The sequence below is a fragment of the Globicephala melas genome, chromosome 3, assembly GCF_963455315.2.
Source record: "Globicephala melas chromosome 3, mGloMel1.2, whole genome shotgun sequence".
In the NCBI taxonomy this organism is placed as follows: Eukaryota; Metazoa; Chordata; class Mammalia; order Artiodactyla; family Delphinidae; genus Globicephala; species Globicephala melas.
In genome coordinates, this window is record NC_083316.1 from 66,707,504 (window position 1) to 66,731,533 (window position 24,030).

General features: G+C 34.7%; 1 protein-coding gene across 2 annotated transcripts in view; it reads right to left on the minus strand.

Moving 5' to 3' along the window:
* Positions 1-24,030, minus strand: part of EDIL3 (EGF like repeats and discoidin domains 3) — a 430,500-nt gene that overhangs the window by 264,292 nt on the left and 142,178 nt on the right. The window contains exon 3 of one of the 2 annotated variants that reach the window (XM_060295984.1): positions 11,797-11,823. The exons of the other annotated variant lie outside the window; for it this stretch is intronic. Within the exon in view, the coding sequence (XP_060151967.1) occupies positions 11,797-11,823 (27 nt within the window). The remainder of the gene's footprint in view (positions 1-11,796; positions 11,824-24,030) is intronic. 2 annotated transcript variants of the gene reach the window in all.

Here is a 24,030-nt window from a genome sequence, read left to right on the forward strand (position 1 = left end):
AAGAAAGATGCTAAAAAAAAAGAAAAAAAAAAGAAAGTTAAGGATCTTCAGATGAGGGTCTAAAATCCAATGACAAGCGTCCTTATAAGAGACAGAAGAGGAGAAGCCACAGACAGAAGAGTAAAAGATGATGTCAATATGGAGGAAGTGATTGAAGTGATGTGGCCACAACCATAGAAGCCAAGGACTGCTAACGGCCACTATGAACTAGATTAGGCAAGGGAGGATTATCCGCTAGAGCACGGCCTTCATGACACTTTGGTTTCAGACCTTCCTCTAAGCTCCAGAACCGCAAGAGAATAACTATGTGTTGTTTTAAGCCAACGAGTTTATGGTAATTTGTTATGGGAACTTTGGAAATCTAATACAGCTATAGTTAAAGTGATTAAGGAATGATATAAATCAAGAAATGTGACTGACATAACTGTAATTTACACAAATCCAAGAGGATATAGTAGTTGCATATGGGTACTATCACACAGCTTACATATTTTTTATATTTGAAAAGCACTGTGTTCATTTAATTTCTTTTTTTTTCTTTTTTTCTTATGATCCTAAGGAGTGATGATAATTTTAATGATATGTATCTATTAGGCAAAATACAGATATTGATCCCTGACTCCGTCTTCAGCATTGCTGGGAATACTATAGAAGGATGAATCGCAGTCAGGAGTGAGTCCCCAGTCCAGGTGGAGAAGCAATTCCAGTGCACTTCCAGTACATAATAAAGGAACTCAAATCCCTTTAACGATAGAAACTATTGTCTCCCCAACCTCTATTCTATTACTTCTTTCATACTCACAGAAACATGGTTTATTTAAAAGGTAGTAGTGAAGATCCTGTGATCTCAGAGAATGGACTCCTTCCCCAGTCATGCTAATCTCAGTTACCTGCCACAAAGAACATTCCTAACAGATACACAAGTTGAGATTTGGGAAAAGAGACATCAGTGTGGGTTACAGCAGATGGAAGAGGTAGGACATGCGATGACTGAAAAGATGGATAGGTTTTGGAGATATAAAAGGGAAAAAAAGTATGCCCTAGACAGACAAACATGAATTAAAGCTTTGAAGTGAGAATGAGCACAGCACGTATGACTTGGAATAACAGAAACTGTTTGTCTCCTAGGGAGAAGAAACACAGGTGTGGTGGGTCATAAAAGCCAGGCACAGGTTTCATGGAGTGAAATGAAAGAATGAATATCTTTAAGAGGTCAGCTTTCATTGGTTTCCTCATTTTCAGAATAAGAATAAAATTAGTGGGAAGCAATAGTTTTGTCTCTCTATCTCCCACCACCCCCCAAACTGTCAAGGAGCACAGAAATTGAATGATATAAACACAGGATACTGAAAAAAAACCCCACAGTCTGAAAACTCAAGCTACTTAAAAATATGCTAATCTCCCTCTTCTGTAGCTCTATGATTCTTAAAAGTTAGACAGCTTGCTTGAGCATTCTGCCTAAAAGTATCAGATTAAGGAATGGCATATCATAAGAAACTCAACATGGATCAGAATTCTCAGTGGTTTCTTCATGATATTATAAATAAAACTTACTGCAAAACAATGTGATTAGATAGGTAAAGATGATGAAGGTTAAAATTCTGGGGGATAAATTCCCTATTTATTCACTTCCTGATCATTCTTATTTTATCTTTGTTTATATTCATGGCTTAGTACCTGCACAATTCTTCCCACACATTTTTAAACACATTTTTAAACATTATGGAATGAAATAGATTTCAGGGGGCCTCAGTCTCAGACAGGTATCACAATGTCTTTCAAACAACATCTAAAGCCTTGGCACAAACTATTAGCTGATGTGAACAGTGGTTTTTATTTCTTGTTTTTATTTTTGAGAACTGGATTGTTCACTCTTTTTCAAGAGCCTCTAGTAAGTTTTCAAAAACAATCAACAATATTGTAACATATTATTTAAATTAGGTAATAAATACTGGATATTTTCTCATTGATATTTATGTTTAGAAAAGCAGAAAATTAGATGCAAAATATGGAACGTATCTCTAAATCTTGGTGAATTCTAGCAGTTGAAGATCTGTATTGGATAAATAATTAGAAACAAAAAGGTGTATCCCAAGAATACTATACCCAGGTACATTTTATTTTATTTTATTTTTAAATGTATTATTCAAAGACTTAAAAAGTCTACCACCCACACAACGTTGAAAATAAAATTACCTGAAAATGTCTGTGAGCTTATTAATGAGACATTCATTGATAACAATGCAATAAGGAGGAAGTTATTGTACCAAAAAATTGCAGGCCCTTTTTTATTCTACTTGGAGTCCAAACCCAGGAAGCCAGTGGCCTTGCCCACATCCTTTCTGCTGCCTCCTTGACCTAAGCCCATCCACTCTTCTACCCGTGCTCAGCACTAGATAGTGGTTGTTGCCAGGTTTGAAGCTTTTAAAGTCACTGCTGCAGGTTCCATTCAGCAATTCCTAACAACGGCTAAATTACTGACATTGTTAGGACACCACGCTCAAAGAAGTACTAAACAAAATGTATTTTATCCTACTGCAACCAAAACAGAAAAACAAAGATCAATGTAATGGCTTTTCGCTGCCAAGGGATTTAAGTAATTTTAAAGCATCTTTAAGATTCTTATCAAATTATTAGTGTTATCCTTTTATTTATTTCTTAAATTGGGAAATATATCTATCACCCCCTCTCTCTTTATATCATCATACAGGGAAGAACTATGTATGTTCTTGGGTTAACAGTGCTTTAAAATCAGCATTAAATCAGTATGGCTGAATTTATTCATTAATTCAACCATACAACAAATGTTTATTAAGCATCTACCATGTACCGAACAATTGTTCTAGCAGCTAGGGATTCAGTATTGAATAAAATAGACCAAAAAACCCCCATCCCTGGGGGAATTTATATTCACACTGGACAGAAAATAAGCTACATAAACTGGGCAGATTGTGCTAACATTAAAAAATAAAGCAGAGCAGGGGACCATGACAAGGTGGAGAAGGTGTGACCTTTTTAGAGACAAAAAGAAGGCCTTTCTGAGAAGGCATCTTTAGGTCAAGACATGAAGGATGTGTTGGAGGAGTCATGCAGATACTTGCAGGAGAAGCTGTCAGACAATGGACCTATGAGTGCAAAACCCTGCCCAAGACTGGGATGGGCTCAGGGTTTGTGTTTTTTATGAAAAGGAAGGACAGGGTGGCTGTAGAGGAAATGCAGCCAGGGAGGTAATGAAGGGTGCAAATTATATCCAGTTTCAATCCTAAATCTACTGCAGGGTTGATTGAGAGGTACTAAATTAGCCTTAAGGCTGAAGAGTGATGGGATCTCATGGTCTTGTAGGAGAATTATCCTGGCCTCTCTGTTGAGAAGGACCTGCAGAGGGGTCAAGGGTACCAAGAAGAAGATCACTCAGAAGGTTACTGAATGATAAGCCAAGTGTGAGAAGATGGTGACTTCGACAAGGGTGATGGTATATGCGATGGCAAGAAGTGATTAGATTTTGGGTATATTTTGTAAGAAGAGGCTAAAAGGGTCTGGTGAGAATGGGATGTAGTGAGTGTTATTAAAGTTGACCCTGAAGATCTGGACTGAGCCACTGAGATGGAGAAGACTGTAAGAGCAACTAGATTGAGGCAGAATGTCTTCTGAAAATGCAAATATTCAATATGGATGAAGGTAGTCAGAAGGATTTCCATTTCCTATTTTATTATTTTAAAATTGTCTACAAGGTCCATAAAATTACTATAGTAATCAGATTATCATTTAAAATAATAGGTAAAATTTTGCATGTTATTAGGTACAGCTTTATAATATATGCATGACAAAAAACTTGAATAACTGTGCATTACTTTTACAAATGAAAGAAATATGTTATTTAAAACTATTTATAAGTGAATAAAAGGCAGTTTGCTTCATTAGAATAAGTACAAGTTTCACCAGAGAAACTTGAAATTGAATCCTCCTTTTGCCACTTGCTTATTATGTAACCTTGGGCATATTTCTTTATGCTGTAAAATTCAGTGTTCTCCTCTTTAAGTAGGAATATATATATATAATTAGCTTCATTGCTTTATTGTGAAAATTAAATAAAAAAACTGCACCTAAAATGCTTAGCACATTGCCTGACAAATAATCATAATCAAAATAACAATAACAATAATATGGGAAACAACACTGATGATAATAGAAGTAAAAGAACAGCTTAGATTCCTTGTACTTATTATAGGATGGGCATGATGTGATAAACGCTTTAATGTATCATCATGCTTGATCCTTCCATCAAGCATTTAAGGTGGGCACTATTCTTAATCCATTTTACAGATGATGAAAATGAAATCTGTAAAAGGAAAATACTGTACAGGTAGGAGACAGCTATTTATCTGAAGATAAAAACACCTAAAGGCATAGGTTCAGGCCTTCGGGTACATGGGGTTTTATCCTACCCATCATGAACGGGAATGCTTAATGCCTTCCTTGAGCCAACAAATCCCTGGAATATTAAATTAATACTTCTCAGTGCTCTATTTGTAATAAACTTGAGGTGAAACTTGGGACAGCAAAAAAATTGACCCAGACAATTTGAGATGGCCTTAAAGATGAATCTATCCAATGCAAGGAGTACTAGAAATTAAATAAGGTTTGAAGTCTAAGTGTACACAGATAGTGGGGCAACATGCATTGTTATTAAACATTGCAAATTATGCTTGGTCTATTTTCCTGAAATAGGTTTGTTGAAAATTAAAATATTTTGTGTTTATATAATTTTTACTCACTTTCTGTGATTGTTAAATTTTATGTGTCAACTTGGCTAGACTGTGGTACCCAGTTGCTCGGTCAAATACTAGCCTAGATATTGCTGTGAAGGTATTTTGTCAGTGTGATTAGCATCTACAATCAGTTGACTTTAAGTAAAGCAGATTACCCTCCATAATAATATGGGTGGGCTTCATGCAATCAGTTGAAGGCCTTAAAAGCAAAACGTGAGGTTTCCCTGAGAAGAAAAAACTTTGCCTCAAGGCTGTAAACCAGAACTCCTGCCTGAGTTCAGCCAGCCTGCCCTATAGAATTCAGACTTGCCAGCCCCACAATCACATGAGCCAATTCCTTAATATAAATCTCTTTATTTTATATACATGTATAGCCTTTTGATTCTGCTCCTCCAGAGAACACTGACAGATATACTCTTCCTTTCCATGTATATACCTTTACTACTATTTTTAAGTTTATCTTAAATATGAATATTTCTTAAATATGAAATAAGAAAAATACTATCTACATATAACAGAAATTTAAAAACCAACTATTTTTCTCACAATTCAATGTCACTATCAAATAATCTATCAATAAGGAAGTTTTATTTTATTAAAAAAGAAGTAAGCAGTATTTGTTCTTTAACGAATGTCTTAGTGAACTGACCAAAGATAAATCTTTAGAGGCAATGATTTCTTCCCTATTCCACTGAGAATCTACAAATAATGACTTCTTTCTATTTTTTAGAGATTATAGCAATAAACTTTTTAGTTTTATATATTGGGTTTTAATATTTAAGCCTGCTTAGCATATACTTATGAACAAGAATATACTTGACAATATAATTAGAAACGTTGCTCCAGGCACTAAAGGGAAAATAGGCATGTCTATATAAAAAAGGGGAAAATTTGCAACAAATGTAAGGTGAACAAAAACGAGGATGTGAAGTTTTACTTTAGACCACCAAGGAAATAAAGTTCTAAGATCAAAATGCACAAGTGTTATGCTCATTAGAGAATAATATGGTTAGATATCATTCCTTTTCAAAAGCATGAGTTGTAGAATAATTGAGCATAGTCTGCCATGCAGAATTAAATTCTATAAGAAAACAGGAAAGAGATCTAAAAGAGTCTGTAGCATAATTAAGAAAATCACAAAATCCACCATAAACAGAAGTAATGTTTTTGTAGGACTAAGACTGAGTATTTCAAAAACAAGAGAGGGCTTCCCTGGTGGTGCAGTGGTTGAGAGTCTGCCTGCCAATTCAGGGGACACAGGTTCGTGCCCCGGTCCAGGAAGATCCCACATGCCGCGGAGCGACTGGGCCCGTGAGCCATGGCCGCTGAGCCTGCACGTCCAGAGCCTGTGCTCTGCAATGGGAGAGGCCACAAGAGTGAGAGGCCCGGGTACTGCAACAACAACAACAACAACAAAAACCAAGAGGAAAATATCTAATCACTGCATCCTGTGTTTAGCTGCACAGATGTATAACATATTTGTTTTAAACTATATATATAGTTTGTTTATAAAACTATGAATATATATATATGTAATATAGCCTTAAATCTTTATTACTGCTAGTCAATGTTCTATTATATGTATAGATTATTATATATATAATATGTTCTATTATATGCATAGATTATTAGTTCTTAGGTGTAGTTCCTCAGTGGCCAAACTGATCATTTAAAAGATTAAACATACTAAAAGATTTAGAAGGAGCTAGTAAAAATGATGAAGTTCTGTTGTGCTGAATCAACACTGTCTCCACCTCTGATGGGCATCACAGAGGTCACAAGAGCCTACTATAAACTATTGTATCTAGGCAGTAACCTGTATCATCACTACCAATTGGGATCTGATATTAATAGGCCAGAAATGCACTTTTGCATTTAAGTAAATTATGAAATTTTAACTTTATAAACATGTGAAGAACAGTATGGCTTTTGCACTTTAGTGTTTTAACATAGCTGATTGCTAAAAAGATTTTCCTTTTACATTCATTTGAAAATTCCATGTTTTCTAATCATATTTTTTGTTATTATATGAGCTAACAGTATTAATAACTACTTTTATACAAATTCAAACTCAGTCTCTTTCTTTGATATTAAAAAATGACAAATGACAATTAGAGCAATTAAAAATCTCCCTTTAAGCAAGAGAAGAAAAAAAATCAAGATTTGCTTCTGAGGTGGTATAAACAAAAAATAGTATGTTGTGGTTTTATTAATTTTAGCCACTGATCTATTGTACAGCTACAGTATCTCAACTGTGTCATTTTCAGACTGATTGATCCCATTCAGTAACATTTTCCATTTCTAGTCCTCTTTTAATTCTTATAATGATTTCATTAATTTGATGAATAAATGGTATTTATAGAGAGGTAAAATAATAGCTAATAAGACAAAAAAATAAAGAGGAATGAAGAAATTTATATGACAATAAGCCTAATTTGATAGACCTTATAGTTAATAAATTAAATTTTATATGGATTAGTTCATTTGTAGCAGTCAATTTTCTAATGTAAATGTCTTAATTTCTTAAAGAACACAGACAAAGGCATTGGTGTAATCAGTTTATCAAATCTCTCCTTATTATGAAATTTAAATAGAAGATAAATAGAAATTGGATTTGTGCAACATGGGAGAAGCAGCCACTGACTTAACTCTATTAAAGAGTGTTATTAAAGTTATAAATGGATCTGTGTCTTACACCTACAGACACACACACACACACACACACACACACACATGCACTCTCTTAATATTTGCAAATCTTTGTTTTTGAAGGCCTAATTTTTAGACCAGTGTCTGATGAATATAGTAGCACAGTTCTGAAACTATAAAAGAAATTTCAAAAGAGAGTTACCAAAATTATTTGAGCAACAGCAACATAATTGGGTTACATCTATCACCTCTAAACATGACTCATTTGGAGGTATGGTATCTTTTATGGTTTCTTTAACAGAATGAATCTCATTAGTTTATAATTAGATCTTAGGATATAACCTAGTTTGAAGGAATTTCTTGTACAGTTCATAGATGTGTTTTTGTACTCAATGATAAGATGTTTAAATACCTGAACATAAGATTCAACTAAGATAAATAAGAAGAAGCTTCTGGTAGTTACAGAAACAGGTGTTGGGTGAAACTGCCCTAGTAACCCAGATACTACAAACATGTTGCTCTGGGCTAATGCATCCCATCAGAACTTTTGAAGATGAAAATAATTAACAAATGGATGCTCCATATTCAATAAGGGGATACATCTCCATGAGTAGAAACACAGATGTGACATATTATGCATCCCCTCTATAAATCAACACCATAAAAGCAGTTACTAAGCACTTGCTTTTTGCATGGCAATTTAGAGGTTCAAATAAGGGAGATAACGTATATTTGAAAAAATGACTAAGGACAGAGTGAAGCATAAAAATATTGTAAACAGAAACATATGGTAACAGAGTAGAGGAATCACTTGTCTGTTTTAATGATGGCAGTTATAAAAATTCTAAATATAAGTCAAATCAAATATACTCTATTTTAAAGAGAAAAGCACAATCACTTTGCAGCATTATAACACAAGTAAAACACTATCTAATATCTCATTAATTTTCTCAGAGTTATATTGTCTCTTTCTAATTTTTTTTATACTATATGCTAGTCCAGACAGAAACCTATTATTTTCTCTAAAAAATATTCTGGACAATGAGAATTTTTCATGATTATTGAATTATAATTAATCCAATTCTGTGTACCTCTGGGGTAAAAATAACTTAGATTTGCTATATATTATCCATACATTGCAAATATTTAATAAATAGTATCATTCAGTAGTATCCACTAGGCACCTGCACATTTAGATAAACCATGTATATATTTGTTTTTTAAAATATTAATTTTTAACTTATAATATTCATAACTTATAATGTTCATATATTAACAACTGGTGATCATGAGCCTGTGACTATCTGGCAGCAAGAAACACCCCCATTTACTTTATTCCTTCTACTGTTGAACTTTGAGGAGTAGCAGATCTATTAGAAATATCTGAATTATTTAAGTTAAAGAAACTGAAGCATTATTAGAAGAAGTTACAGTCCAATTATGCCATGAAGCTGAAGGAAGAATGTGAAACTGATAAAGATATCACGTGGGGACATATGAAAGTTTAATTCAGGTACAATTTCTGTGGCAAACAGATGATTGCATTTCACTGATAATTTAAACAGAATGGAGAAATAACAGAAAGAAAGATAAATTAAAGAAGGATCAAAAAGATAAATTAAAGGAGTCTGAGTTTGGGAAAGATCATTCTAGCTAAACTGTTGATGGAAGGAGATGAAAGTAAAAACAGAGACTATCAACAATATATTAAATATACTTTGGGTAATAGTTTAAAATAAAAGATATATTTTGATAAATATTACTGAAAAAGACACATAAACAGAATAATAAATATTTAATTGAGAAAAATAGTTGCTGAAAAAACTGGGGGCAAGAAGTACCAAAAAACGCTAAAACAAAATCACAATCCACTTTCCACAATTATTCATATTCCTTATGAAATCAAGCCTTTATAAATCTCATAATACCTTGTCAAAAGTTTTAATACAACTACACAATAATACTTTTTATTATACACTTTGATAAAATTAACGGAAGAACATTTGGCTCCCATTGGCAGTTTTATATAAAAAGAATGTCTGCTTTACTAAATGCAAATTTTCTTAATGTTAATGCAATCTGTATGTGAAACTATTTAGTTAAAATATTACTTAATACATTTGCTCTATTCTAATCATCTATGCTAAAATCACAACAAAAACATCTGGTCATATATGAAAACAAAACTATTTTAGAAACATAATTTAAACTCTATGATGTTCAGATCACTCTAGAGTCAAATAAATATTGGGGGAAAAATGTTCAGTTGCATTTACAAAAGAGTTTCTTAATAAGCAGAGAAATTTTTAAAATAAGAAAATTACACCAAGAAATAGTTATATGTATTACTTACATTAAATTAAAATTAATCTTCATCATGCAAAAATAATAATTCTTTTGCAAAGTCACCAAAACTGCTTGGCAGGCAACATAGCTAGGAATGAGGTGTAAGAATATTAGAGGAATGAAACTGCTCTAGAAAAGCATAGGCTCACAAGGCCTGGTACTCACACCAAGAGAAAATTCAACTAAGGCTGAGAAAGACAGAGTCTTTGAGCAACGCTGTCAACACTAAAGCCTTAAGTCAGGGCAAAAAGAAGTCAGAAACTAGGCAGAGGAAACTCATAACAACACATAAGTCTGCTACTGAGTCATGTGATTAGGTTGTTCCTAAAAATAGGCTACATAATACTGACTAGAGTAGGAGAAAATTATAGGGAGTTCTTATCATCCAAATCAGGTTATAAACTATCTAACAATATTATGAAAATGAAACATTAACTGAGAGTTTATCTTCTGTGATTCCATTTCAAGGCAGTGATAATGAGTATAATGCAATATGGCATCCTTGGAGTTTACCAAAGATATTTGTTAAGATGTCTATTTCATTTTCTTCCATTGAATTTTTGATGTTTTGAACCACTTTTACAGGTAAAAATCCCTGCCCAGTTCTAGAAGAACGTAGAAATCAAGAAGTCTCCTACCAATTGAAAAAAGTTAGGCCTATGAATTGAAAAGACCCTATTCTGTACCTGAGTTCCAATAACTGGGCTACATTCCCCATTTTCTATACAATCAAGCCCCATTTTTGTCCATTAGCTTCAGTAACCTGAGATGGAGGGCTTTATCCCTTTTTGTTGATGTTGCTAGTCTGCTAGCCTGGGCCTTTTATTATTTGCTAACCAGATTGGCTGTGGTGCCTGCTTTCTCCTTATAAATGTGCCTGGTCTTTGACCCATCCCACTGTCCTAGAACCAAGTTGAAAATACCATGCCTTCTCTACCATTTGCATTCCTCACAGTATTTAGTTCAGACCTGAGCCTGTTCTTTTTTTTTTTTTTTTTTTTTTTGCGGTACGCGGGCCTCTTACTGCTGTGGCCCCTCCCGTTGCGGAGCACAGGCTCCGGACGGGCAGGCTCAGCGGCCATGGCTCACGGGCCCAGCCGCTCCATGGCATGTGGGATCTTCCCAGACCGGGGCATGAACCCGTGTCCCCTGCATTGGCAGGCGGACTCTCAACCACTGCGCCACCAGGGAAGCCCCTGAGCCTGTTCTTGATCAATGCTGATTAGATGGATGAGAAGCACAGTCATGATGCCAAGTTTCAGTATCATTAAGTTATAACTGCAAAAATTATTTTCTTAACGAAAGTGAATATTTGAGGCAACAACATGATTTTTATCCTTAAACTTAAATGAATATCATATTCAATGTCAGTCGTATTTGATAATGCAGTATTCTACCATAGTACGTCATATTTCTGAAAGTATGTTTTATCATTTTCCTCTTTTTTTTTTTGTGGTACGCGGGCCTCTCACTGTTGTGGCCTCTCCCGTTGCGGAGCACAGGCTCTGGACGCACAGGCTCAGCGGCCATGGCTCACGGGCCCAGCTGCTCCACGGCATGTGGGATCTTCCCGGACTGGGGCGCGAACCTGTGTCCCCTGCATTGGCAGGTGGACTCCCAACCACTGCGCCACCAGGGAAGCCTATCATTTTCCTCTTTTTAATTTCAGTCTCCTCATTTTATTATTTTTCTGCATTTTATCATTTTAGTTTTTTTCTCCCCATTTATTACTTATTGGCATTTTTCTCAATGTTTTAATTTTCCAAATTTCCTTATTCTGTAATAGTGATGTGATTTTTTGTGTTATGATTTCCTCTGTGACAGTTCATTTTCAATTATTTTCTCTTTTTATTTAAAACTCATAACGAACTTCATTTAGTCTGGGACTGCATAATGGGTTCAAGAAATAAAGTAAATAAATAAAACTGTGCCAGTTTTGTGGTCGAAACCTGAACAAATACATTTCAAATGGTCTATATTATTAAGGGCATTAAAATAAATAGGAATAATCTTTACAGCATAGGAACTTTACCTGCTGAAGCTGGCTCCTCATCTGATGCTATGATAGAGGAAAAGAGATGAGGTGGGAACAAAGAGAGGGAGTGAGTGAGATGAGAGGGAAGGAGTGAGTTGAGAGGGAGAGAGAGATGGGGCAGAGAGAGAGAAAGAGAAATTGAGATTGAACATAAATATATTTCACATTTCTAAATAATGACTAAAAGTCTCTGACTTGAAATTTTGTATATACATTAGATATTTTTCATTAGATAATTAGATAATGACAGATAAATGGATAGTACTTACATTAAATTAACATTTAAAAACTCTCATACTTTAAAATAAGCAAGCATTAGAAAAGACCTTTTGGTTGTCTGAATTTGAATTTTCTGTCCTTTTGCAAACAAGGTTGAACTTTTTTAGCTTGAGTGGAAATTATTATAATTATTATAAATAATATTGTTTAAAATATAAATTGTATATAACATAAATACCCCAACCATCCACTTTGTGGGAATTTTCTATTAGCAAAGAGGAATTAAAAGGTATTGTTGACAGTCAAAAATTCTGTTCCATGAGTTAGAAATTATAAAAAGGTAGGAATTATTAAACCTTAGAGTGACTCAGAATCACTATGAGTGTTGGTTAAACACAAAGATTCTCTCTCTCTCTCTCTCCCCGTCACATACACACACAAACACACTCAACTCATGTGTACCACAAACTTCAAGATTCAGTAGTGGTGATTCTGTGTTGAAGCCACAGGAACCTGCATTTTAAAGGTTGACCCCAAGCACACATGGATAAGCATGGATATTACAAAAGGAGAGGTCACATTACAAGAACATAACTTTATGCTAAAGCAGTGGTTCATAACCCCGCATCTATACAAGAATTGCCAAACTCTGGGCCCACCTCAAACCAACTGAGTCAGAGTCTCTCTCAATGGTACTAACTTGTAGCCAGGATTGAGACACGACTAAGTAATCAATATAATGTAACATGAACTATAATTCAAAGTGTGAATCATTTTGATTCCTTCTTTAAAAGGGGACATTTTTGAGAGCAGCACAACTCCAAGGGTAATAATCTGCTGCGTGTATGTGGAGGATGGAGCATGGTGTTGCAAAAGTGAAATAGCGTCACAATTTTGCCTAGAATGCATGTCTTCATCTTTATACTAACAGACATGCTCTGTGAGAAGATATTTCTGCTCTGTGCACAATTGCAGCTTTATCAGAATATTACTGTTGAATTATATTACTCTAGCCAGTACTACTTCATTTGATTCATGAAGTTTTAAAATAAAAATTTACTCAGCTGAATTGCTTATAAAGGAGTTTTGTTTCTAGGTGATTTGTTCCTCAAGGTATCACTGTGTAACTAGGGAGCAGTCTCCACTGTTTTCCATTAGGGTTACATCTGCACAGAGTACACATTAGACAAGCTTACTTTGTGTCCCGACAGTATTTTCCTCTCACACTGTTTGGCTTGTCTCCTTGGCACCAAAAAAAAAAAAAAAAAAAGAAAAAAATAGAGCAAACACACTTGGCATGCATGGTGTGGAGAGCATAAATATTTAAAAGCTGTTTGCTGCTTTATCATGTCCAAAGTACTTCACAACATGTTCAAAGAAGAAAACTGTTGGTAGCTTCCAGGAACTCCCTTTTAGGAAAATACCACAGAGGCTTGTAGAAGTGCTGACTTAGATGGGTCATTGCTGGTAAAAGTCTGGAGATTCAAAAGGAACAAGAATAAAAAAGCTTACACGTATAGCTGGTCACTTTGTGTATGTGAACTGAATTTATAAAGCAACTGATGAGATGAAATGTACTCTTATTTGATAGATGAAGATACAGAGATTCAGAGTGACTGAACAATTTGTCTAAGGTCAGTTTGAATTCAAGCCCACGTGACTATAAAACCAAACTCTTTCCACTGTGCCTTACTGTCTCACAAAGTGCTAATTCAGTATCCACTAAAAGAGAAAAGGAAATGGGAGAAAGGATCATGGAATAAGGACTGGCTAGATTTCAGATAATGTTTCTTGGACTTAGCCTAAGAGAAAAAACAGAAACAAAAACTGGATGTAAGGGTCACAGGAGAAATCCCTTTAAGAAATGAAGTGGTCCCTTGGAAACATCTTCAAGTCCCTTACAATCCAGGAATAGACATAGGCAGGAGAGGGACTGACTAGGAGGTTAAACAAAACATACCAAGCCTGTGATGCCTAAGAAAGAAATATCACAAGGGCTAAGATTTTATTCCTCCATTATATATGGATAAGCAAGAAATTTTAGGAAAGGACTAGCAAGCACAGAAGTAAAGACAATTCTAAACTTATAGGAGTCATAGCAATTAGTCTTAAAGCCAAAGCTCCTGAGGTGTACTACCCTCCACTTGAGCCTATAATACCTGAAAGCACGTTTGTAACAAATTAACAATATTAGAGGGACTTCCCTGGTGGTCCAGTGGTAAAGAATCTGCCTTCCAATGCAGGGGATGCAGTTTCAATCCCCGGTCAGAGAACTAAGATCCCACATGCCAGGGGGGGCAACTAAGCCCGTGCGCCACTACTGAGCCTACATGCCTCAACTAGAGAGCACGCATGCTGCAAACTACAGAGCCCACGTGCTCTGGAGCCTGTGTACCACAACTAGAGAGAGAAAAACCTGCACGCCACAACTAAGAGCCCTTGCGCCGCAACAGAAAGATCTTGCATGCTGCAATAAAGACCTGATGCAGCCAAAAATAAATAAGTAAAATAAATAAATATTTAAAACAAACAAAAAAACAATATTAGAATCAGCAGGTACACAAGTCTGCACAGACCTGTATTTCTTTGAAACATCTCTAAAGTGGTGGTTCCTCATAACTTGCAGATGTAACTATATTCATACTACTAAACATATTCATACTATTAACCAATATACATACTATTAAAATACACACACATATTCACAAAGGCACGTTCAGGGTTAGGATTGGTATTAATTCACCATTTCAGTTATCGCTGGCAAAGATGGCTTTGTAAGCTAACTGCATTACCAAACAAAGCATCATGAACTATGAACAGGTGGCAGCAAGAGCCCCAGAAGTACAAATAAACTTCAAAGTGGACATTAGTGGTCTATTTTGTGACATTTAAGTGAAATTAAGGATCATAGAAGTAATTTCATGATACCTAAATGATTCCTTACTCTTCCTATTTGCTTCTTGGAATTCATGAATCAGCAAATAAACAAACACACACACACACACACACACACACACACACACACACACAGGTCTGTGTCACGTGCAAGTTCCTCTAATCCTGGAAATTAAAAAGACATGCACCAAAAGAAATAAAAGCAAAGTAACAACTCTGTATTGTTCTGCCTGGTGACAATGTAGACGAATGTACTGAAATTACGGTGATGGTAGGAAAAGAGAGAGTGAAAGTATATATCTAATATACAGAATTTAACTCAGTGTGGTCCTCTTATTGCCCATAACAGAATCACCTGGGATTTTGTTAAAATGCCACAGATCTAATGAATTTGAATTCTGGGTGTTAGCCTAGGTTTTTGCATTTTTTAAAAGCTCAGCAGGTAACTGTTATGAACACTAAGTATTGAGAATTATGGCTCTATCCATAAAAAGTTTATTGCAGAGCCATGGGTCCAATTGTTGGAACTGCAGCAGTAAATTAGCAGGCTTGTAGAAAACATTTGCAATGTACTCTGTGGTTGTTTCACTGACTTTCAATGCTCTTTCTCTTTAACATCTTCAGGTTTGGGTATCTACATTGATGCCTTGGGGGAAGATGACTCTTGCTTTGGATTTAGAGAGAGAGTCTGTATCTCAGAACTAAGTAAATCTTTTCCCTTTTCCTGGCCACAGTTATTGGTCTAGGTAGGTATATGATCCAACTGGAGACAAAAATGTGTAAGGACAGGTTTGTAGGTGTTTGGGTGAGGAGAGCTCTTGGAAAGACACTTTCTTCTGCGGAAGTATCTGCAAATAACCATCTCTCTCACTTCTTTAGGTAAGGACCAGGAAGTCTGTGGCCCTAGAAGCAAATTGGTAGACATCTTGCAACCATGATGGGAGCGAGCTTTAGAAAGAAGCCAATTCTCAAAGACTGAGTAGATAAACAAAACGAAATTAGATTACTGATGATATTATTGAGCCACTGAATCATATCGTGACCTTACTCTAGACTTCTAGCTCTGAGGAAAAATACTTGCAGTTTATTATTTATCTAGTTTTAGTTGAGCTTTCTCTTATTTGCAACTAATGGCATTCAACTGCAATGGTAACCAGTTTTGTTGTTCCCATTTAAAATATATTAGAACGCCTGAGAAATTAATCATCTCTAAGGCAGGTGAGACCGGAAATACATACAGTCTAGGGCTGTGCTTTGAGGGCAGCTGCACTTTCAGCAAATTTTTATTTTAATTTTTCCACAGAGTTTACCACCACATTTTGATACAATAAACCTATTCCTCTGATTCTGAAGTTGGCCACAATTTTTTCAGGACAGTCTGTCAGTGTACATGTTCATGAACTGGGTTGGTGCTTAACCGAAGGAGAAGAAGGCATCCTACAGATTTTCCTTCCCTTCCCTCTTTTCCTCCCTCCCTCACCTTTCTCCTTTGTTCACAGGATCAACTGTCAAGTACAATAACTACACAAACCCAGTGAGTTTTGTATTACCCTGATATACATGTGTTAGCAAAACACACACATACTTCTTCATTGAACAGGCTCTAGTCTCTTCATGTGGTCTCAACAATTTTGTTATCTCCTGGGTTTTTTTTTTTTCTTTTTGTCTTATCCTTGGGTGTTTTAAGGAAACTTTCACACCTTGGAAATTCTATCCATTTAAAGCAATTCTATACCCAGCCCAGCATCGCTCACCATCAAATAGGAAAAGCTCATTATGAAATACATAAAATACATTTCTTAGCACATGATAATCTATTTTACATAGAGATGTTAGTTCATATTGACTTATGGATCATTTTGTTTGCTATACTATAAATCTAGTTAATTATGCACAAATATGCTTTGCAAATATACAATTATCTATGTAATTTATTATTTCCATGAGCAAAGCAACAAGAAGTATGTATTCTTGTACTCTCACAACATTTTAGAATGTTTTTATTCAACTGCAGTGATGCAAAAATAACGATGATATGTATGCATGATTATTCATGCCTGCCTAGAGGTTAAATGCTATAAATGTGTGTGTGTGTGTGTGTGTGTGTGTGTGTGTGTACGTGTGTGTGTTAGTACTAAAACAAAGGAGAGAAAATTAACATTTAAAATTTGTGAATTCAGTCATTTAAGTAAGTTGTGGAGCTGTCTCTGGAAGTAAACAGAGAAGTATTTAGAAAGAGGTTTTATTAGTTTACATGATCTTTGTTTTATTGTTTGTTGATTTGTTTGTTCTTGGCCAATGGCCCAATGAGGACAAGCCTCAGGACTTAAAAGTTGCTATTACCAACTCCTTTTTTGTGAAAGTATGAAGAGAAGTGTTCGTCTCTCCTGGCCAAAGACTTCAGACAGCATACTATGTGGTCCGTTCTCCACTCTCAGAACTGCAGAATAATTGGGTCACCGTGAGGAGCAGCAATCAATGGATTTGCAGAGAAAATGTTCAGAGAATTACAAAGCCTTCTCTGTTCTATCATTCTTCCACATGCAGTTTGATTCTTGTGCTAGATTTGGAGGACAGCATTTATTTGAATACAGTTAATACTGTGTAGTACATAAAATATAATTATATATACATGTAGTTAGCCTGTAAGTATGTATTTGTATGTTTACTAGTCTCTTCCGTTAGACTAGGAGTTTCATGAGGGCAGGAGTGTGCCTCTTTTGCTCACCCTTATAACTACAGTTTTTATAATAATACCTATAACACTGCAGGGCTCAATAAATATTGGTCAAAAGAAAGAAAGAAAATATGTATAAATATCTAATACAGTCCTCTGTGTTACTCAACAAAATTTAGTTGCTTCATTATGCTACATTACTAGACTTGCCAAAGAGAAAGCCTTAAATGTCATCTATATTTTAGTTATATAAATTTATACATAATCATATATAATAACTTATATAACTATATAATCATATTTTCTTTCTTGGGGCAGGAGAGAAAAGGAATAATATTTGAAAAGACAATGATTGCTCTAATGACCATTAGAGCATGAAAAAATAAATCTCATGAAAAAATAAATCTGTGATTTTAAAGTAACTCAAAAAGCATCAAACTATAGTTTATTAATTAAATACATTCATTAAAATAGAACCACAAAAATGCACTTTCTAAAGTTTAGTAGTAATATAGCTCACATGAGTTTTACAAGCTACTTATACAGTTAATCATGTTAACAGCAATTAATGCATTTGTGATTTTCTCATTTTGAAAGAGGTACAAATGGGGAAAATAATAAAGAATAAATGAAAGCTTTGGTTTCATTTTTTTCTACTAAGTAAAAAACATATGTAATTTACAAAGTATTCCCAGAGTATTGGGTAGCTGGGAAATAATATGCCTTAAGTAATAGGCCTATATTCATGCCCCAGCTAGTATTAAAGAGACTTTGGGGACGTAATTAGGACACATTTTGCTACTTAAAGGAAGCACTAAAGATCTTTAGGCTAGGTGATTTAACATTACAAAAGCCTATAATTCAACATTTCATGTATTTATACAACTGTCCTGAAAAATCCTTTGTTTATTCAATGTGCCCTCCCTCCCTATCCAAATTCACCTCATCATTGTAGACTGAATGCAAGTCTCACCACCCTCATTTCTTTAGTATTTATTTTAGTTTCCTGATTTAGTTGCCTCCAAACATCCCCCACTAGCTTTTTAACTATAACCTAAAGCCAGTTCTAAACAAAATGGCAATAATATTTTCCAACCTTGTTCCCAAGCTGGACATTATCCTGCTCCTTCTTTCAAAGGCAGTGGTTATGTTTCAGTTTTGTATAGTGCACATAATTAGTACTGAGTAAATATTTTTTGGAAAGCTATCCAGTTTTAGACATGAGAAAATGAAGTCCAGTAAGTGAATTTAATGGCTGTTTTACATTACTGGGAGCCATCTAAAAAGAGAATTGGGAATTAAACCTAAGGTAGCCAAAGAAAATTCATGGCCAAATAGAAGAAATTTGTGAAGGATAAAGCAGGTCAGAAGTTAATATAAATGGCTGCTCACATTTATCAATTTCCAATAAAATTAATTCATAATTTTTTGAAAACTTAATACAGGAGAGGAGGGAATAGTTCTGGAAGAAGAATGCTGTTTAATGTGACAGAAAAGCCATGCAGCTGAGGTTACTTGCTTATCATATGTGAATTTCAGATGGTTAAACACCTATATTGTTCTGTTTCACAGCAACTGACAGAAGCAAGCTAATACCACCAGGCTCATATTCTATGGATTTCTGCTTTATTTATGTGTGGGCAACTGCTCACTTCACCCTCAATTCATTCCCATAAGTCTGGACAAATGAGCTAATCTAAAAAGTAAATCTGTTAAAACCAAAAGAACCAAAAACGACAAAATAATGGATAAGTCAGCAATACTGGCGCAAATCCCAGAGATAGCATCCATTTCAGGAAACCACGGAATCACTGCACATAAAATGTTAATGTCAGAAGAGATTTTGTGATTAAGAGGTTGGCAAAAAACCCATTGTTATAATGGGTTAAGATTTGCATTAGAAAATAGAAATATATTTATTAAATCAACTAAATTATCAACTAAAAACTCAAAACAAACTGAATTTTGAAGTAAAAATACTTAAACATCTGAATACATATATAAAAATATATGTAATTATAATCAAATATTTATACTATAAATAAAACTAGGATTATATAATATATGATGTTCTTTAACTTGCTTTCATTAATATATTGCACATATTTTCTATCTCAATATTATCAGTGAATATGGACAATAATAATATTTTATTTTATGGATAAACCATGATTTATTTAACTAAGTCTCTACTGAATGATATTTGGATGGATTCAGGGTTTTTCTCTTAGAAATACTATTTCAATGAATAATCAGACTCCATTTGAACAGCGGTAGAAACACGAAACAAAAATAAATGACCAAATAATTTCATTAAATAAATAAGAGCTCATAATCTTAAACACAATATAAAATATTCATTTTTTATAAATAAGGCTTTTAAAGGATCCTCTTTTATGCTGTCAGCCTATCTTTAGTAACATGTTTCTTAAATATATTGGACAATATTATATTTGTGACTTCTTCCTATGAAAGTTACCTCCCTTGAAATAGAGTTACTATTAATGGAGATCAAGTAAAAGTTCCAGTGACCGATGCCCAAGCACAAGACACAAGAGACAAAGAAATGGCTGAGCTGTGGGCTTGAGGAGATGCAGCCTTAGACTAACAGATTTCCCTGCCCATCACCCTCACCCCACTAGGGGGTATGTAGGGCTGTATACTGAATATAATATTCTTATATTAAATAATATAAAACTTCAATGTTTAAGAAAATTAATGGTGACTACTTGAAGACAGAAAATTACCTTATTATAAAATATTGGCATATAATGTGTGTGTGTGTGTGTATGCGCACAAGCAAGTATTTAATGATAGTTATTTCAAACATGACATTTATACCATTTATGATATCTGAGAAGCCTTTTAGTAAAATATCATTCCTTTTTCACTTCTCATATTCCAAAGAGGAATTCAGAAATTTTATGATGGCTTTGAAATGATGGGTTCCCAAAATACAGATCCACACATCTGGCTTAATTAAAATATCTTTTGAAACTCAAAAGATGAAGGGAAAAAACAGTGGAAGGTGTACCTTGAATAGAGCTGAGATATCTCTGGTGGACCTATCTGCTTCTCTTTGGTCAAGGGGAATTATTTTTTTCATGTAGCTTGAACTCATCCCAAGGACACTAACTATAAGCGATAAAGCACAGTCTCTGCTTGCCTATACAGAGCTCAATTAATCTAATGTGCCACTGACTTATTCAGCAGTGAGTTAATGACTGCTATAGAGGATTTTTTTCCTGCCTGTTCAAATAGAAGCTAAAATTAAATGCTTTCTTTTCAGAATCATTAGGACCTTCTTTAAAAGAAAATAGTCAGTGTATCTACATTCAGGTGTTAATCAAATGACATTGACAATGTAATTTCCCTATCTTCAGAACTTGTCTCCCTAGGATAAATTTTTCCTTAATTGGAACATCTTTAAGGAACTCAACTGATAAAAAAAAAGTGGACAGGTCTAACTTTAAGGCAATGAAATTGAATAAAAGTACAAGGCTATTCAGAGGGGGCCCAAGCCCCATTCTTCTTATCTTGAGGCTATTTTCAAGTTGTGAATGCACACTATTAACTTCTACTTTTCCAAACTGTCAAGAAACAGTCTAGGAAACAGCCTGTTCAGAAAACAGGGTGTAAGCGACTTTGCATAAATAAAAGTTTAAAATCAAACTGAAATTAAAGGTCACTTAGTCCAACCTGCCAATCAAAAATCTAAACATTGCTTCAAAACTTCTAGTGGCAGGGAACTCATAATCTCACAAAGAAACACATCATATCACTCTCCTAAAGACAGCGTCTGGAAAACAATGGAATAATGTGGCTTTCTTTGACATAACAGCCATTCAAATATTTGAAGACAACTAACATATTCCCTATAATTCTCTTCTTAACTGAGACAAACATCTCCACTTAATTTCATAATCACGACGTACAACCTGGTCATCATTTTTGTTAACCTCCTCTTGATAAATTCAAATTTGTCAGGGTCTTTTAAAACATAGCAATACAAAAGAAATCTTACAGCAACAAGAATTAGATGTCCAGAGGAGATCTAACTAGCACAGAATACAATGGCGTTATTACCTGCCTTCTTCATGCTGCTGAAAGAATTAATTTCCTTTCTCCCCTTCCTCCAGCCTCATCTTATAGACCAATTCCTAGAACACTGGGTGCTACTAATCTTATCTCCTTTCTATCTGAGGGCAAGATTGGACAGGAAACAAAGAGGGGAAGGGAGACATGAGGTGAAGGTCAAGAGAGAACAGACTGGCTTGCAAGCCAGTATCTAAAAGTACCTTAGCAATAGGAAAAATTGCAAAAGTTTGAAACCAAGCAAAGCCCTAAAGGTATTTTTCCAATCTTTCATTTTCTCTCTAGCAAAGAATCTAGTTTCCATATATTTCATATGTAGTTGATTACGTTCACAGACAGGAAAACCAAACATTTGTCTTCATTGAAACAGTTTCCTTAGTGTCCAGGACTAGGTGTCCATCCAGATGGATATAAATATTTTGTGGTTTCTCATGGGATTTTCCACATGTCAATTGACATTTCTGTTCATAGGAGGGTCTCCTGAAAACTATTTTTGAAACTTTGCAGTTGCTTCTTTCAGCAATTAATTTTTGGTTATAAATTCTAGGTTAGAAATTAACACTAATTTCAGTCAATAAGCCACACTGAGCCTTTTCCAAATCAACTACCTATTAGACCAAGTCTTATTGAAAACAATCACAATAATTAATGAGTTGAAAAACAGGTTTATCTTGGAGGCAGAAAAAAACATAATGGAGAAAAAAAAAACCAACAGTACAATTTAATCCTCAAAAGAAAAGCCTGAGGTACTACTTAAAAATTATCACAAATTTTGTTAATAAGAGTTCTGTGTTGTTTTGTTTTTATAATGTTGGTATGCTTCAATTATACATTATAAAAAGAGATTACAGAATCATGTTCCTGGGATGATACTGTTAATAACATTGAAAACTATATTATGGAAATAGTTCAAGAGGATGACTAAAGGCCATATACAGTGTAGACCCAAACCACCTTCCTGTCTGGCTCCTCAGCATCTCTGCAAACACCAAATAATCTAGGTAACCACTAATGCTAATTCTTCCAGAAGGTTCCCATGTTTCTCATCTTTGTGCCTTTTATCATCCTGTATTTTGCTTAAAATGTTCCCACCAAATAATTTTACTGGTGAAGTACACTTCCAACCCAGCCCATCTCAAAAGCTATCTCACCCATGGAATCTGATTCCTAGGAATGGAAGTAACCTTTCCTCCTCTTGATACCTACAGCACTTTGTTCTCCTCTCAGGATGATTATTTTCTGCATTGTGTAATGACAATTGATGTGTGTGTTTTAGAGTCTTTCCCAAATTTATCTCAAGGTCAAGCTCTTTATCTTGGGGGCATAGATAAAGGGGAGGTTAGGCCCTGGGGGTCTGGAACAGCTCCAGAGATGCTCAATAACATTCATTAAATGGAAGATTCTACTGTTCTTTTCTGCTCTGTGATTCCATCTTTATGCAAAGCCACAAAGAGCTTATTGTTGATGTATCACATCTGAGAATCTGATATTAATATGTTGTCATAAATTCCAACTTTGTATTTATTATGCCTTTACAGGATTCCCATTTTGCAATCTTATAAAGAAAAATCAATTCATAAGTTATTTGCTGTAAGCATAAGAAAAGCTCTATTCCTGAAAGGCCAATTCCTAATTATGCAAACATTACTTACATTACTCATAATTTTCAAATAATAAAACATAGAGTTCTCTTTTTTCCCATAACAAATGAGGTGATTTGTCAAATTATACACTGAAGAAAAGAAAATTTTGAAAAATTAAAAGCTGACAGCTAAACTGCCCCAGTTTGCATATTCAAGCACAAGCAGAAAAAGTCCTGACATAAAAATAATAGGTCAGGATTTATTGGACACTTCAATAACGTTATTAATGACTGAAATGATGGAAGAATATTCAGGGACTTAGAAACTTGATTTCTGCATGTAACTTTTGAATTGTCTATAAGGTCTATCTATTTTTATTTACTTATTTTATAACTGCTACATAGCTCTTTTATAAGTCAGGAACTATTCTAAGAACCTTACATATACCAATTCAGTTAAATTGAACAAAACGTCTTTGAAGTTGGTACTATTATTACCTGGATTTTACAGGTAAGGAACGAAGGCATCAAGAGGTTAAGCAACTTGGCCAAAGTAACAGAGATAGTAAATAGAACAGTCAGAATTTGAATTCAGTATGGCTGAGTTCTTGATCACAACATCATGATGCAATTCTTTAGAGAATGTGTTCCTACAGAATGCCAAGAGCATGCTCAGCATGACAACACTGGACTAGAGGTTTTAATACTATTATTATTGTTATTATATCTCCAGGTTCTCTCACTGCTTCAAAGTATCCATCCC